The sequence below is a fragment of the Salvelinus sp. IW2-2015 genome, linkage group LG18 (assembly GCF_002910315.2).
Source record: "Salvelinus sp. IW2-2015 linkage group LG18, ASM291031v2, whole genome shotgun sequence".
Lineage (NCBI taxonomy): Eukaryota > Metazoa > Chordata > Actinopteri > Salmoniformes > Salmonidae > Salvelinus > Salvelinus sp. IW2-2015.
In genome coordinates this window covers 55,905,274-55,921,677 of record NC_036858.1, presented here as the reverse complement: position 1 = coordinate 55,921,677, position 16,404 = coordinate 55,905,274, and the positions used below count along the sequence as shown (strand labels likewise).

The 16,404-nt window shown below is 42.3% G+C and overlaps 1 protein-coding gene across 1 annotated transcript; it reads left to right on the top strand.

The window, feature by feature from the left end:
* The first annotated feature begins 6,321 nt into the window (after positions 1–6,321).
* Positions 6,322–6,821, top strand: smim36 (small integral membrane protein 36). Its single transcript, XM_070448743.1, has one exon. It carries the CDS (start codon positions 6,322–6,324, stop codon positions 6,685–6,687), a length of 366 nt encoding a protein of 121 aa, XP_070304844.1. The 3' UTR covers positions 6,688–6,821.
* Positions 6,822–16,404: the final 9,583 nt, after the last annotated feature.

Sequence of the window (16,404 nt, the reverse complement as noted above, 5' to 3'; positions counted from 1 at the left end):
CGTCGTTCTATGCGGATGGCGAGAGCAATCAAAGAGTCCACGCTGGAAGGAACCTCCCGGGAGAGAATCTCATCCTTAACCAGCGTGGAGTCCCTCCAGAAAACGAGCGAGCAACGCCGGCTCGTTCCAGTCACTGGATGCAGCAAGAGTGCGAAACTCTATAGAGTAATCCGTTATGGATCGATCACCTTGACATAGGGAAGCCAGGACCCTGGAAGCCTCCTTCCCAAAAACTGAACGATCAAAAACCCGTATCATCTCCTCTTTAAAGTTCTGATAAACGTTAGAACACTCAGCCCTTGCCTCCCAGATAGCTGTGCCCCACTCCCGAGCCGACCAGTAAGGAGTGATATGACGTAAGCGATCCGAGCTCTCTCTCTTGAGTATGTGTTGGGCTGGAGAGAGAACACAATATCACACTGGGTGAGAAAGGAGCGACACTCAGTGGGCTGCCAGAGTAACATGGTGGGTTATTAACCCTAGGTTCCGGAGACTCGGAAGACCAGGAAGTAGCTGGTGGCACGAGACGAAGACTCTGAAACTGTCCTGAGAGATCGGAGACCTGAGCGGACAGGGTCTCAACGGCATGGCGAGCAGCAGACAATTCCTGCTCGTGTCTGCCGAGCATTGCTCCCTGGATCTCGACGGCAGTGTTGCGAGAATCCGTAGTCGCTGGGTCCATTCTTGGTCGGATTCTTCTGTTATGCTGGTGAATGAGGACCCAAAAGCGACGTAATAGTAACAGAGTCTTTATTCCAGTATTAAACAAATAATGATTCTCCTGGATATAATCAATGGTAAATCCAAAACAGGAAACTGAAATCCTCTCGTCAATAGAGCGGAACGACTGGAGACGCGACCACAGACTGGCGTCGCTTCGGGAAGGCACTGGCCGTAGCTGACATAGACACCTGCTCACACGCAGCATCTGAAGAAGGCAAAGAACACGACAGGGCGGAACAAGGACACAGGAACAGCAAACATCAAACAAGAATCCGACAAGGACAGAAGCGGAAAACAGAGGGAGAAATAGGGACTCTAATCAGAGGGCAAAATAGGGGACAGGTGTGAAAGAGTAAATGAGGTGTTTAGGAGAATGAGAAACAGCTGGGAGCAGGAACGGAACGATAGAGAGAGAGAGAGCGGGAGAGGGAGAGAGGGAGGAGGAGAGAGAGAGAGAAAGAGAAAGAACCTAATAAGACCAGCAGAGGGAAGCACAGGGACAAGACATGATAATCAATGACAAAACATGACAAAGAATTTGTTCTTAACTGACTTGCCTAGTTAAATAAAGGTAAAAAAAATTAACATTTGTACCTTTAGAGTAAATATGCTACAATTCTACTCATTTTGTTCTACTCATATATTTTTTTGTTGTTGCCATTTTACAGCTAATTTCCTGCAATTCTACACATTTTGCCACATGGTGGAGATACATTTTTGCAGTTTTGAAGTAAATTTCCTGCATCTACAAATGTTTCCATGACATGCCAAGTTAATACGATATCTGAGTGAGAGTGACTAACAAAATCAATGGGGGCCTCCCTGTGCATGTGCCCTGAGTGCCCAGTCAGTAATTCGACCATGATTACTACATGTTTAGAATCTAAAACATTTTAGCTGACATGGCTAATTAAGTGACTGCAGTGACTGACATAACAAGACAACAACTGCTGATGCACAACCAAAGTTCAAAATTGCACCTTGTGTACTAGTCTAACTTCTTCTTCTTCGTTGAGGTTTAACAGCGGTTGGCATCCAATATGTAGCATATATTGGCACCTACTAGACTGGAGTACAACTCCCTTATACTTTGCTTGAAAAAATAAATAAATAAACAAATACCCTACCATCTAACACTACACTACACTACACTACACAAATATCTAAAAACAACACCACCCTACTCCACTATTTAAATCTATTTAGTCCTACCTCAGGCCAACAACCTAAAAGGATGGGACACCACCACTTAACACACCCTGCAACTCTTCTGATGTTAAGTCTCGCACACCCAAATACCTCTCTGCAGCTCCCACCTATAAATGCTAAAAAGTCAATCTTACTGAAACATATATCACTTGTTGGCCTATCCCTCTGTACTGGTACAGATCTACTACTGACACCACTCCTCCTCCTCTCAGCTCACTATGCTTACAGTTTCTGCCATTCATCTTTAACAAACCATCTCCCTTTTTGTCCACCATTTTTAACCGACTCAAGCTCATCGTCTTCCTCCCTCTCTCTTAGACCTCCTCTGCCTCTCTTTTTCCCTCCATTCCTCCTCTGTATTCCAAGTATATGTCTCCTTATGATAATACTGCACTTTTCCTGTCATACATCTTGTTCTTGACTTCTCAAGGGACGCCATTTAACCGGCTGTCACAATCTCCGTACAATCAGCACGAACCCCTCGGGATGTAACGCTCAACAGTGCATTCCACTTATAATGCACTGCTTCGTCTTGATGTTATTTCTTTATTAAAAACTACCGCAACGCTTTTCAATTTCAAACAAGTGCATTCTTCCAACCAACATCCCGTATTGATAGCTCACCAAATGTGATTCAGCCTGCCTTCTCTGTGAAAATGAATCCTGCTGATGGATCAAGACCGTACTATTTTAACTTTCAACAGTAAGTTGAGACCCCCGACTAGTCGCCTATGTCGCTTATGGCTAGGGCCGGCTCTGCAGGTAACTAATATCTGCACTGTAAAACCAGAAGTTCTGGCTACTCAAACATTTTGATGAAACCGATTACCTCAAAAACATTCAGTTAAGAAACTGAAATAGCTGAAGTGAGCAGTACTGCCTTCATATGAGTAATACAAGTGCAGTTTGTTTGAGTACAGTATACTTACATTTAACACCCCCACTAAGCCACGCCTCCAATAATTTCCCAGTGTGCGTTGGTTCTTCAAATTAATTGTAGAGTTACCAACCATGACTGTATTTGCTGGTGACAGGGACATGGTTGTTGATTTCATTTATTATCAGTACAGTGAGTGAGTTCCTAGGTGAATATTATCATTGAAACATTTTATATATTGTAAGGCCTTATGCAGTGGCCTGAAACTCATAGTATGAAGGTCACATCAGGCCTTGCATGAAGTGTTGCAAAATTCCACAAACTTTCCAATAATCTTCCAACCAGGAGTTCTGGAAAGCCTGGGAAATTTACCAGAATTTTGCCACCCTAAATCTAATTGGAATCTAGCCAGTGTTACGCTAACCAACAGTTGACATTTGAATTCACCCACAACCCACATACAGTTGTCAGAAGTTTGCATACACCTTAGCCAAATACATTTAAACTCAGTTTTTCACAATTCCTGACATTTAATCCTAGTAAAAATTCCCTGTCTTAGGTCAGTTAGGGTCATCACTTTATTTTAAGAATGTGAAATGTCAAAATAATAGTAGAGAGAATGATTTATTTCAGCTTTTTTATTTCTTTCATCACATTCCCAGTGAGTCAGAAGTTTACATACACTCAATTAGTATTTGGTAGCATTGCCTTTAAATTGTTTAACTTGGGTCAAACGTTTCGGGTAGCCTCCCACAAGCTTCCCATAATAAGTTGGGTGAATTTTGGCCCATTRCTCCTGACAGAGCTGGTGTAACTGAGTCAGGTTTGTAGGCCTCCTTGTTCGCACATGTTTTTTCAGTTCTGCCCACAAATTTTCTATAGGCTTGAGGTCAGGGCTTRGTGATGGCSACTCCAATACCTTGACTTTGTTGTCCTTAAGCCATTTTGCCACAACTTTGGAAGTATGTTTGGGGTCATTGTCCATTTGGAAGACCCATTTGCAACCAAGCTTTAACTTCCTGACAGATGTTTTGAGATGTTGCTTCAATATATCCACATAATTTTCCCCCTCATGATGCCATCTATTTTATGAAGTGCACCAGTCCCTCCTGCAGCAAAGCCCTCCCACAATATGATGCTGCCACCCCCGTGCTTCACGGTTGGGATGGTGTTCTTCGGCTTGCAAGCCTCCCCCTTTTTCCACCAAACATAACGATGGTCTTTATGGCCAAACAGTTCTATTTTTGTTTCATCAGACCAGAGGACATTTCTCCAAAAAGTACCATCTTTGTCCCCATTGCAAACCGTAGTCTGGCTTTTTTTAATGGCGGTTTTGGAGCAGTGGCTTTTTCCTTGCTGAGCGGCTTTTCAGGTTATGTCGATATAGGACTCGTTTTACTGTGGATATAGATGCTTTTGTATCTGTTTCCACCTGCATCTTCACAAGGTCCTTTGCTGTTGTTCTGGGATTGATTTGCACTTTTCGCACCGCAGTACGTTCAACTCTAGGAGACAGAACGTGTCTCCTTCCTGAGCGGTATGACGGCTGCGTGGTCCCATGGTGTTTATACTTGCGTACTATTGTTTGTACAGATGAACGTGGTATCTTCAGGCATTTGGAAATTGCTCCCAAGGATGAACCAGACTTGGCCTTATGCAGTGGCCTGAAACTCATAGTATTTTCTTCTGAGGTCTTGGCTGAGTTATTTAGATTTTCCCATGATGTCAAGCAAAGAGGCACTGAGTTTGAAGGTAGGCCTTGAAATACATCCACAGGTACACCTCCAATTGACTCAAATGATGTCAATTAGCCTATCAGAAGCTTCAAAAGCCATTACATAATTTTCCGGAATTTTACAAGCTGTTTAAAGGCACAGTCAACTTAGTGTATGTAACTTCTGACCCACTGGACTTGTGATACAGTGAATTATAAGTGAAATAATCTGTCTGTTAACAATTGTTGGAAAAATTACTTGTGTCATGCACAAAGTAGATTTCCTAACAGACTTGCCAAAACTATAGTTTGTTAACAAGGAATTTGTGGAGTGGTTGAAAAATTAGTTTTAATGACTCCAACCTAAGTGTATGTGAATTTCCGACTTCAACTGTATATAATGACAGCCAGAGTTAGGAACTGTAGGAGGAGACTACCTAAGCCATTTAAACTGGAATGACAATTTCAGTAATGGGTACAAAAATGAAATGATTGGATTAGTTTAGAAATGTTTTATTTATCTTTGTGTATTATAACATTTAATCCATCAATCACTCAATGTACATGCAAAAACACAGATATTAAAAACAATTCCAAAATATCAACCTTCAGTGGATCGTGCTGGGAAAAAAGTGCATTTGGTATCATTAAAAAATGTAGTTGGTGTGACTTTCATTTAGTTTTGAGTCAGAACCATATTTAAGTAATAATGACCATTCATTGACTTTGATTACAACTTACTAGAAGTATTTGAGTTAAAAATGCCTTGGGGTTTACAGTGTGCAACAAATTATATTTAAGAAAGTAACCTACCCAAACCTGCTCATGTTTATCATCTCAATTGTTGCACTTAATTTGCTGACCAATAGGTGGTGACACATTGTGTTATCGTAACCCTACCACTGTGACTTTATGATCCAGCAGTGACTTCCATCAAAAGTGAGACTTAAAAGAAACAGCTTTTGGTACTTTCTGTCCCCAACAGGCATCCTTCCGTTGATCTCGTCATGTCCTTGCAGACATGATTTCTGTTCTATAATCCCTTGTGGTCACCGGTCAAAACCACATAATGTTTTAGCCTGGTGGTCCAGTCCACCATGCACAGCGTCCCTAAAATGAATGCCCTTAAACTTTGTGTCCTTCCTACACAAGATACTATGTTCTCATACACAAAGCACTTTACCAAACTATTACAGTAGGGGAGAGTGGGGTATGTTGAGCCATTTTTTACATTCAGCATCACTACATCAAGTGGAATATAGTATTCTTTCTATCAAAGAGATATTTATTTCAGGATGTTGTGTATCCCTGGAAATAATCTGAATTCATGTAAACATAATAGTTTAGAAAACTACATTTGAGTGTGTGTGTGTGTGTGTTATGTTGACAGTCCAACAATAATTATGTCCTCCATTTAACTTGTGTATAATTTGGCTTCCAGCATGTGCAGTTGACATAATTAAAATGGTGGCTTAAATTATTAAACTGAGCTATTTTAATAATTGTCAGGAATTCAAGGTTGTCGGAGAGGCGTGGATTAACACGATGCACAAAGCCTTCATATCCACTCTGATCTGATCCCTCACTCTCTATCATTTGCTCTCTCTCTCCCTGATGCCATCATATATATATATATATCTCTCTCTCTCTTCTCTCTCTTCACTCTCTCTCTCTCTCTCTTCTCTCTCTCTCTCTCTTCTCTCTCTTCTCTCTCTTCTCTCCCCACCAAGGCTCTGGCTCCTCTGGCCAGTGCCCTGTCGTTTCTTTGTTGTGTGGCAGCGGGATATGAAGCATCACCATGGGTGTCATGGAATTCTACCTTGAGATTGACCCCGTGACCCTGAACCTCATCATCCTGGTGGCCAGCTACGTCATCCTCCTTCTCGTTTTCCTCATCTCCTGCATCCTGTACGACTGTCAGGGGAAGGACCCCACTAAGGAGTACGCCCCCGCGCCCCCTGCGCCACCCAGCCAGTCGCCCATACGCCTGGTGATCATGCAGAACTCTCCTACCTCGTCTCGCTGTGAGCGGCAGAGCAGCCAGAGTCAGACCCAGAACCAGAACAACACGGCTCCTCCAGAACCCAGCAGGAACGACTACGAGCCACCAGCGCTGACGCCCACCCCCGACCTGGGGAGGGAGAAGAGAAGCACCCTGGTCTGACAAGGAGAGGGGAATGAGGTGGTGCGTCCATGACTGAAGAGAAGATAGATACTAAGTACTGGAATTAGACAATGAGGAGGAGAGAGAGAGGAGAGGAGAGATTTGGTTGTAGAGACAAGGACTGCACTGGACTGGATGTCATTAATTGCTGCTGTTTTGTACTTTCTTTTTGATATCGCTGAGGGGAAAGCTTTAGAACGCGTAAGCAGGCAGTTGTTGTGGTGTGTTGGTGTGTGTGTGTGTGTGTGTGTGTGTGTGTGTGTGTGTGTGTGTGGTGTGTTGTGTGTGTGTGTGTGTGTTGTGTGTGTGTGGTGTGTGTGTGTGTGTGTGTGTGTGTGTGTGTGTGTGTGTGTGTGTGTGTGTGTGTGTGTGTGTGTGTCTGTCCCTTTTGCCCTCAGAACAGCCTCAGTTTGTCGGGCATGGACTACAAGGTGTTGAAAGCGTTCCACAGGATGCTGGCCCATGTTGACTCCAATGCTTTCCATAGTTGTGTCAAGTTGGCTGGATGTCCTTTGGGTGGTGGACCATTCTTGATACACACGGGAAACTGTTGAGAATGAAAAACCCAGCAGTGTTGCAGTTCTTGACACACTCAAACCAGTGCGCCTGGCACCTACTACCATACCTCGTTCAAAGGCACTTAAATTCTTTGTCTTGCCCATTAACCCTCTGAATGCACACAGACACAATCCATGTCTCAATTGTCTCAAGGCTTAACAATCCTTCTTAAACCTGTCTCCTCTCCCTTTATCTACAGTGATTGAACTGACATCAGTAAGGGATCATAGCTTTCACCTGGACTCACCTGGTCAGTCTATGTCATGGACAGCACAGGTGTTGTTCCTAATGTTTTTTACACTCAGTGTAGTTCAAACTTGGCATTGGTGAATGCAAGTAACTCCAAAAAAGAAGTCAATCCCTAATGCAGATGTTTTACACTAGGTTCCCCTGTCAAATCAATCAATATATCCAGGCTGTTACCACAGTGTGTGAGTCATCAATGTGATTGGTTAATTGAACACATTTGTTTAATGGAAGGAGACATAGATGGAAACATTAGCCCAATTCCTTTGTGGATGTTTGGAAGAACATGCAAATAGAATAGTGATATGAGACAGTAAAGTGCTTTTAACCTTAAGTATTGCAGGTGGACCTGGCATGTAGGGAAGCTGCAGTAAGGGAATCCCCCACCCACATGTATGCTCGCAGACACGGAGACAGATAAACACCACCACACACACACACACACACACACACACACACACACACACACACACACACACACACACACACACACACACACACACACACACACACACACACACACACACACACACACACACACACACACACACACACACCACACACACACACACACACACACACACACACACACACACACACACACACAAAATTTGGCATGCAAAATTTGATAAATTATGAATGATCGGATAGACACACGATGAATGCATAAAAGCAATCCAAGGACAGGCAGACGGTGAGACACTGGGGGACCACTCCCCCATTCAGTGACCACCAGACCCTACTATCATCCCCAACCCCCACTACTATAACAAGTCTCAGTCTCTAAGCCGTCTGCTTCTGTTGAAACCTGTCTATCCTTGGCCCTCCAAATCCTGCTTTATCCCGCAGGCACAAACCCCATCAGCAAAATGAATGTGGCCTGAGAGCACAAAGCCTCCCAGTCAATGAATGAATGCATGTCTGGCTTCACTCTGTCAATGATTGACGTATATTAGGTTTTAACATATGATTGTGATGTAAAAGCACTGTGAAACATTGGCTATTGTAAAAGAGTTAAAGCCAGATGCACACTTTCATCCAGAGTGACTCATGATAAGTGCATTCATATAAGGAGGCTAAAAAACAGACACACAGGATGTGTCCCAAATGGCACCCTATTCCCTGCATAGTGCACTACCTTTGGCCAGAGCTCTGGTCAAAAGTAGTGCACTATATATGGAATATGGTGTATTGAGACACATACACAGTTATGGTAAACCTTTTTATGAGGGGCTTTCCAAAAAGGCAACCTTGCAAATTAAAGCATCTGTTTTAGTGATCAAAGGAGTGAACCTATTTCAAAGAGGAGCACTTTGAATGTCTAAGTTCTGTTATAATTGTGTCCTGTTGAATTTCACGTTTCCTCCATGTTATGTCCCTAAGACATCAGCAGTAAAGTCTGGTGCCCGCTGGGACAGATGTGGACACTTTTAGCATATAGATAGTTTTACTTACACAAATGCATGTGCCACAATGGAGCCCTATGGCAGTTTAAAATAAAGATGCAGTGTGGATTACATAAAATAAAGAGCATGAACATGACTAGAAGAGAGACACCTTAATAAAAACATTTCAATTTGAACTACTACCCCATCTAGTGTCTGTTTAAAAGCCTAACATTGGGCTTTTCTTGTAGTGTCCAGTGTTACATCTGATCTCCCGTAGTTGCTTGCCCTGCCTTGTCCATATTCCACATCGCTGATCCCTTGTAGGTGGCAGCCAGCTGGAGAATTCGCTTGAACCCTGCAGCTTGTCAGAGCTCAACTTAGCCAATAGCCATCATATTTGCCTTAACTGCTACAGGTGTAGGATCTTAATTTGATCACCCTGTTTTGCAGGAAATGTAAACTTGTAGTGTATTCAAGATTTTAAAAGGCTTCTAAGTTTGTAATGTCCACTTAAAAATGTCAGACTTGATTTGCCCTAACTAAATATGTATCAACTCCTACAAAAACCCACTACAAAAAATGCAATTCTGCAGCTTAACAAAATGTTGGACTAATTACACTATAGCACTTGCATTGTAGCCTGTTTTGAAATTTTTATTATGAAATTGCACTTATCCAGCCTACATGCTTGTAAACACGCTTTGCTATGTTTTTTTTTTAAATATACAGTGGGGAGAACAAGTATTTGATACACTGCCGATTTTGCAGGTTTTCCTACTTACAAAGCATGTAGAGGTCTGTAATTTTTATCATAGGTACACTTCAACTGTGAGAGACGGAATCTAAAACAAAAATCCAGAAAATCACATTGTATGATTTTTAAGTAATTCATTGCATTTTATTGCATGACATAAGTATTTGATCACCTACCAACCAGTAAGAATTCCGGCTCTCACAGACCTGTTAGTTTTTCTTTAAGAAGCCCTCCTGTTCTCCACTCATTACCTGTATTAACTGCACCTGTTTGAACTCGTTACCTGTATAAAAGACACCTGTCCACACACTCAATCAAACAGACTCCAACCTCTCCACAATGCCAAGACCAGAAGCTGTTAAGGACATCAAGGATAAAATTGTAGACCTGCACAAGACTGGATGGGCTACAGGACAATAGGCAAGCAGCTTGGTGAGAAGGCAACAACTGTTGGCGCAATATTAGAAAATAGAAGAAAATAGAAGAAGTTCAAGATGATGGTCAATCACCCTCGGTCTGGGGCTCCATGCAAGATCTCACCTCGTGGGCATCAATGATCATGAGGAAGGTGAGGATCAGCCCAGAACTACATGGCAGGACCTGGTCAATGACCTGAAGAGAGCTGGGACCACAGTCTCAAAGAAACCATTAGTAACACACTACGCCGTCATGGATTAAAATCCTGCAGCGCACACAAGGTCCCCCTGCTCAAGCAGGCGCATGTCCAGGCCCGTCTGAAGTTTGCCAATGACCATCTGGATGATCCAGAGGAGGAATGGGAGAAGGTCATTGGTCTGATGATTCAAAAATAGAGCTTTTTGTCTAAACTCCACTCGCCGTGTTGGAGGAAGAAGAAGATGAGTACAACCCCAAGAACACCATCCCAACGTGAAGCATGGAGTGGAAACATCATTCTTTGGGATGCTTTTCTGCAAAGGGGACAGGACGACTGCACCGTATTGAGGGGAGGATGGATGGGCATGTATTGCGAGATCTTAGCCAACAACCTCCTTCCCTCATAGAGCATTGATGATGGTCGTGGCTGGGTCTTCCAGCATGACAACGACCCGAACACACGCCAGGGCAACTAAAAGAGTGGCTCCGTAAGAAGTATCTCAAGGTCCTGGAGTGCCTAGCCAGTCTCCAGACCTGAACCCAATAGAAAATCTTGGAGGGAGCTGAAAGTCCGTATGCCAGCGACAGCCCCGAAACCTGAAGGATCTGGAGAAGGTCTGTATGGAGGAGTGGGCCAAAATCCCTGCTGCAGTGTGTGCAAACCTGGTCAAGAACTACAGGAAACGAATGATCTCTGTAATTGCAAACAAAGGATTCAGTACCAAATATTAAGTTCTGCTTTTCTGATGTATCAAATACTTATGTCTTGCAATAAAATGCTAATTAATTACTTAAAAATCATACAATGTGATTTTCGGGATTTTTGTTTTAGATTCCGTCTCTCACAGTTGAAGTGTACCTATGATAAAAATTACAGACCTCTACATGCTTTGTAAGTAGGAAAACCTGCAAAATCGGCAGTGTATCAAATACTTGTTCTCCCCACTGTATGTGATCTTGTCTGAATGTTTTATGACTGTTGCAAAATGTTATTGTCTCTGAGGTCATTAATGCTTTCTGAATCTGAAAAATCTCCTTTACTTATAATCCACCCAATAATACACATTTCCTGTTGCTGCGGGATTATTTTCCTGCTGTGAGAAATTGCTCAAATGAAGATTCTACACCTGTAGTTACAGTAGCTAACATGCATAAAGTAAAATTAGGGCTAGTGTTGGGGTTAGGGTCAAGGTAAGTGTTAGGTTTAGGGCTAGTGTTGGGGTTAGGGTCAAGGTAAGTGTTAGGTTTAGGGATAGTGTTTGGGTTAGGGTCAAGGTAAGTGTTAGGTTTAGGGCTAGTGTTTGGGTTAGCTCGCTAGTTAGTTCGATGCTGTAATAGCTTACTATATCATCTCTGCTAATGAATCAACTGAAGCTATACATCAGTTGAAGGTAATGTCTCCTCTCGCTGTCTTTCCCCAGGGCAGCGAACCAGTGTGCAGTCATCACCACTCAGAAACCAGACCTCTGACATTATGGAATCACTCTTTTCTCTCCTGTCCACCCCATCGCTACACTGTTGGGCATGAACATGTCAAAGGGCCAGACGACGATGCCCTGCCACACCTCACTAAGAAGGAACCATCTTGAGATCAGAATCTACAGTACATGTATAATGAAGGAACTATGAAATCACAGAGAACTGCAATACCTACAATACCGTTCTCTTCGTCCACTGGAAAACTACATATTCCATGCACCTTTTCTGCTGTAATTCTTGAAAAAAAATAATAGTGTCAAGCTTCTTGGACAAAACAGTGTCTACATTGTAATTGATATGCTGCACTTGAATGACAGTGACTGTTTTGGACTAGGTGTACAACTCTTTCAATGAATGTCCCCAATGACTGTCTGTTGTTGTAAATGCTCATCTCATTCTGGTCTGTTGAAACCTTATCAGGCCCCTTGGCAGCTAGCTACTGTACTAAATGGAAATTTAGCTGACACTTTAATCCAAAACAGATTACAGTTAACACATATTCAGAATATGTGGTCCATTGTGGGAATCAAACCGTCAACTCAAACCAATCAACCAACGAACCAACCAATGAAACAATCAACTGACTAACCAACCAATCAACTGACCAACTAACTAACTAACCAACCAAACATCAGAACCATTCAATGGGCTCGTTCGACATTTCAGCTGACAGTGCAGGTGACTGCCGACTGACTGATCTACAAACCACCTTGCATCACAAATAACTACTCATTATAATAAGGATAATTTAATTTGTAGATCAGTCGGACAGTTACAATTTATCCAGGATACATTATGGTTTTGCAAAGATTGTCTATTATATTCACATGATAGTCGATTGACCGCTCTAACAATAGAAATACATGTCCTCAAAGATGAAAGGCAGGCGGGAGGAAGCTAGATAAGGTGGGACCATTCTGGCCAATGAGAGGGCAGATATGCGTGTGAACAACAGGCCATAGAGCTAGATAGAGGACTCATATTTGTATCTGTGGCATTATAGCGTCTGTGACAGCATGGGCAGCACCATTGAAACTATGTCCATTTCAAGGTAGTCCATTTTCTTCTTCGTCGGCTGATTGCTCCCAAATCATAGGAATCCCCACATAGTTGACAACTTTAAAATGGTGGAAGCCCTCAAATGCCAGTTGCGTCCACTTATATCAGTGCATTTGTAACAATTGAACCATTACGAAACTTCTATTAGATCAAATAAGCCTCAGGTAGAAAATTAGCAATTCAATTCGACACTCTCTCATTGACCTCCATACAAAAATTCCTAAATTCGTGGGCTTATTTTTCGTAGACAGCTTCGCCTCTTTCTCTCTGGCCATTGTCACTACATGACTATCCTCCTCTGCTGGGCCACAACAAGACTTAGTCATGTCAAGTAATTTGCTCTGCCACGACATTGAGCCACAATGTTACAACAGATTCATTGTATTGCAGCTACTTCATGGAAACTGGGGGAGAGGGGTAGAAATTTCCCATGGAGATAGTTGAGACCTCATATTTGTATCTGTCCCAATATGGCACCTGTGACAGTACTGGCAACGCCAGCCATTCATTTTCTTTTGTGTTTGAAATAAGTGTAAAGCTAATATTGGTGATTTACCACCAAGTCCTGAACCAAATCTTGTCATTAATTTATTATGGTCACTAGATGGCGGCAATATAGCTTAAAGGCATTTACAAACCATAGCACCCAATTTGAAGAAGACAATGCTCTGATCATTGGCTGATCGCTCCCACCCAGTTGACTACTTTAAAATTGTGGAAGCCATCAATGGCAATGTCCATGCTAAAACGTGTTATATCCATGATGAGTTCTCTATCACTATGAGATTGCCACGACTTTGAGTCGCAACAGCTTCCATGTAGTCCAGCTACTTTATGGAATCTGGGGGAGTCTTCGAGCCACAATGGTACATGAGTTTCCGGTTAGACCAGCTACTTCATTAAAACTGGTGGAGAGGGATATAGAGACTGACATTGATTGGAGCAGGATGTCCTGTGACTGTCCTCCGCTCAGCCACATCAAGACTCAGTCACGTCAAGTCATCCACTCTGTCACGACTTTGAAACGAACCAACAGTCAGAGTCCTGCCACCGAGGGACTCGACATGCTAAAGCCTCTTATGTAAAACTTTATTTTTAAAATACTATGGCCTGCTCAGCTCGGTTCCCATCGAGACCAACCAATGACTTGACCAATCACAGCACCCCATTTGCAATGTGAATTGCAGCAAATTATATTTCCCACAGGTTTGAGGAATTAGTCAGACTCAACTCCACAGAGTATTATAAAGCGAGAGTTATGTATTCCTTCTGATATCTGCTCTGCTCTGCTTTGGTTCTCTCTGCAGGGTTACAAACATTTACTCTTCTAAACAGACCAATTTGTTTTGGTCATATTCTGGGCTTGACATCAGTGGTAGTGGTACTAATAAGGTGTGGGCATCAGTTAAGGGACTTAGTCTTGTACGGGAGATATGTGTGGCACACAAGAGGGAGTATTTAAAATCAAATTTGACTTGAGCCGATGTTCAAGTGAACTTGGTAGCCTGGATCGTATTCATTTGGTATGAAATGGAAGCAAACAGGGAGGGACTACCTGGACTTTTTCAATAAGACACGGTATTAGCTACATGTACACTAATGAATAAAACCCATGTTTTGGGAAGGCGTTATACATATCATGTAAATGACTAACTGTTGCTCTCATAATACAGAATATTTTATCAAATATAATTTTTGTGGTACATTGTTACTATAGTGCATCAATATATAGTACATTAAATAAAAGTATCACAATAGTCTGACTCATCCAAGACTCTCTAAATAATATTGTATAAAACAAAACGAAGAACTAAACTAGCTCCTGTATTTGTGTGTAGGCTACATGTACACATAACAGAGAGAAAAAGTGAGACATTCTACTGTGTCGGAGTTTCAAAATGACTATACCAAACCAGCACGATACAGTACATATCACACACACACACACACACACACACACACACACACACACACACCCACACACACACCACACACACACACACACACACACACACACACACACACACAACACACACACACACACACACACACACACACACACACACACACACACACACACACACACACACACACACACACACACACACACACACACACACACACACACACACACACACACACACACACACACACACACAACACACAGTACAGTACAGTAGTTAGGCTATGTTATGGTAGTGGAACCAGGCTGTTGAAGTTCAGCCATGGATGGAGAGCGCCCTCCAGTGGTTACTTTTGGAAACAGTATGTCATCTGATACTTAAAAAAAACAAGATCAGCTTAAGAGACATTTCTTTCTATGTTTTTTTCCCACAATGTATGACATGCAGATGGTTATTGCATCCTATCTTGTCTTGTTGCTTTTTTTCTCGCCGGATGCCATAATGTGAAACCACCGAATTTAACCAAGAGGTCGTAGATTGGTTCCAAATCGACCCGCCTTTTTTCATCACCCAAAGGAACACATAACTAGCAGATGATATCAACTGTTTTATTGTGATCATGAGAAACATAATCAAAAGACAGCATGTAAGTGCCCTGGGGAACCCATAATCTGGGGAAAAAATGCACAAAAAAAATCACACAAAAGGAACAAATGAACATGAGATTTAACATACAGTACAAGTCAAAGGTTTAGACACACCTACTCATTAAAGGGTTTTTCTTATTTTTACTATTTTCTACATTGTAGAATAATAGTAAAGACATCACAACTATGAAATAACACATATGGAATCATGCAGTAACCAAAAAAGTATTAAACAAATTCTTCAAAGTAGCCACCCTTTGCCTTGATGACAGCTTTGCACACTCTTGGCATTCTCTCAACCAGCTTCACCTTGAATGCTTTTCCAACAGTCTTGAAGGAGTTCCCACATATGTTGAGCACTTGTTGGCTGCTTTTCCTTCACTCCGCGGTCCAACTCAGCCCAAACCATCTCAATTGGGTTGAGGTAGGGTGATTGTGGAAGCCAGGTCATCTGATGCAGCACTCCATCACTCTCCTTCTTGGTCAAATAGCCCTTACACAGCCTGGAGGTGCAGTTAACTCTAATTAACTTATCCTCGGCAGCAGAGGTAACTCTGAGTCTTCCTTTCCTGTGGCGGAAAGGAGATCCAGTTTTTATTTAACTAGGCAAGTCAGTTAAGAACAAATTCTTATTTTACAATGACAGCCTACCCCAGCCAAACCCTAACCGGGCAACGACGCTGGGTCAATTGTGTGCCGCCCTAGGGACTCACAATCATGGCCGGTTGTGCTACAGCCCGGGATCAAACCAGGGTCTGTAGTGACGCCTCTAGCACTGAGATGCAGTGCCTTAGACCGCTGCGCCACTCAAGAGTCCCAGTTTCATCATAGCGCTTGTTGGTTTTTGCGACAATGTAGAAAATTAAAAAAACAACAACTCTGGAATGAGTAGGTGTATCCAAACTTTTGACTGGTACTGTAAGTGTTTGTTTTTGGGACATTACATTATTCTATATCAAAACTACATACAAGTAAGAATTTAAAGAGATCCAGATATCATTATTTTCTTAGACTGCAGCAAATGAACAGTCCAACAAAACATACAAGACAAAATGGCCTGTCGGTTT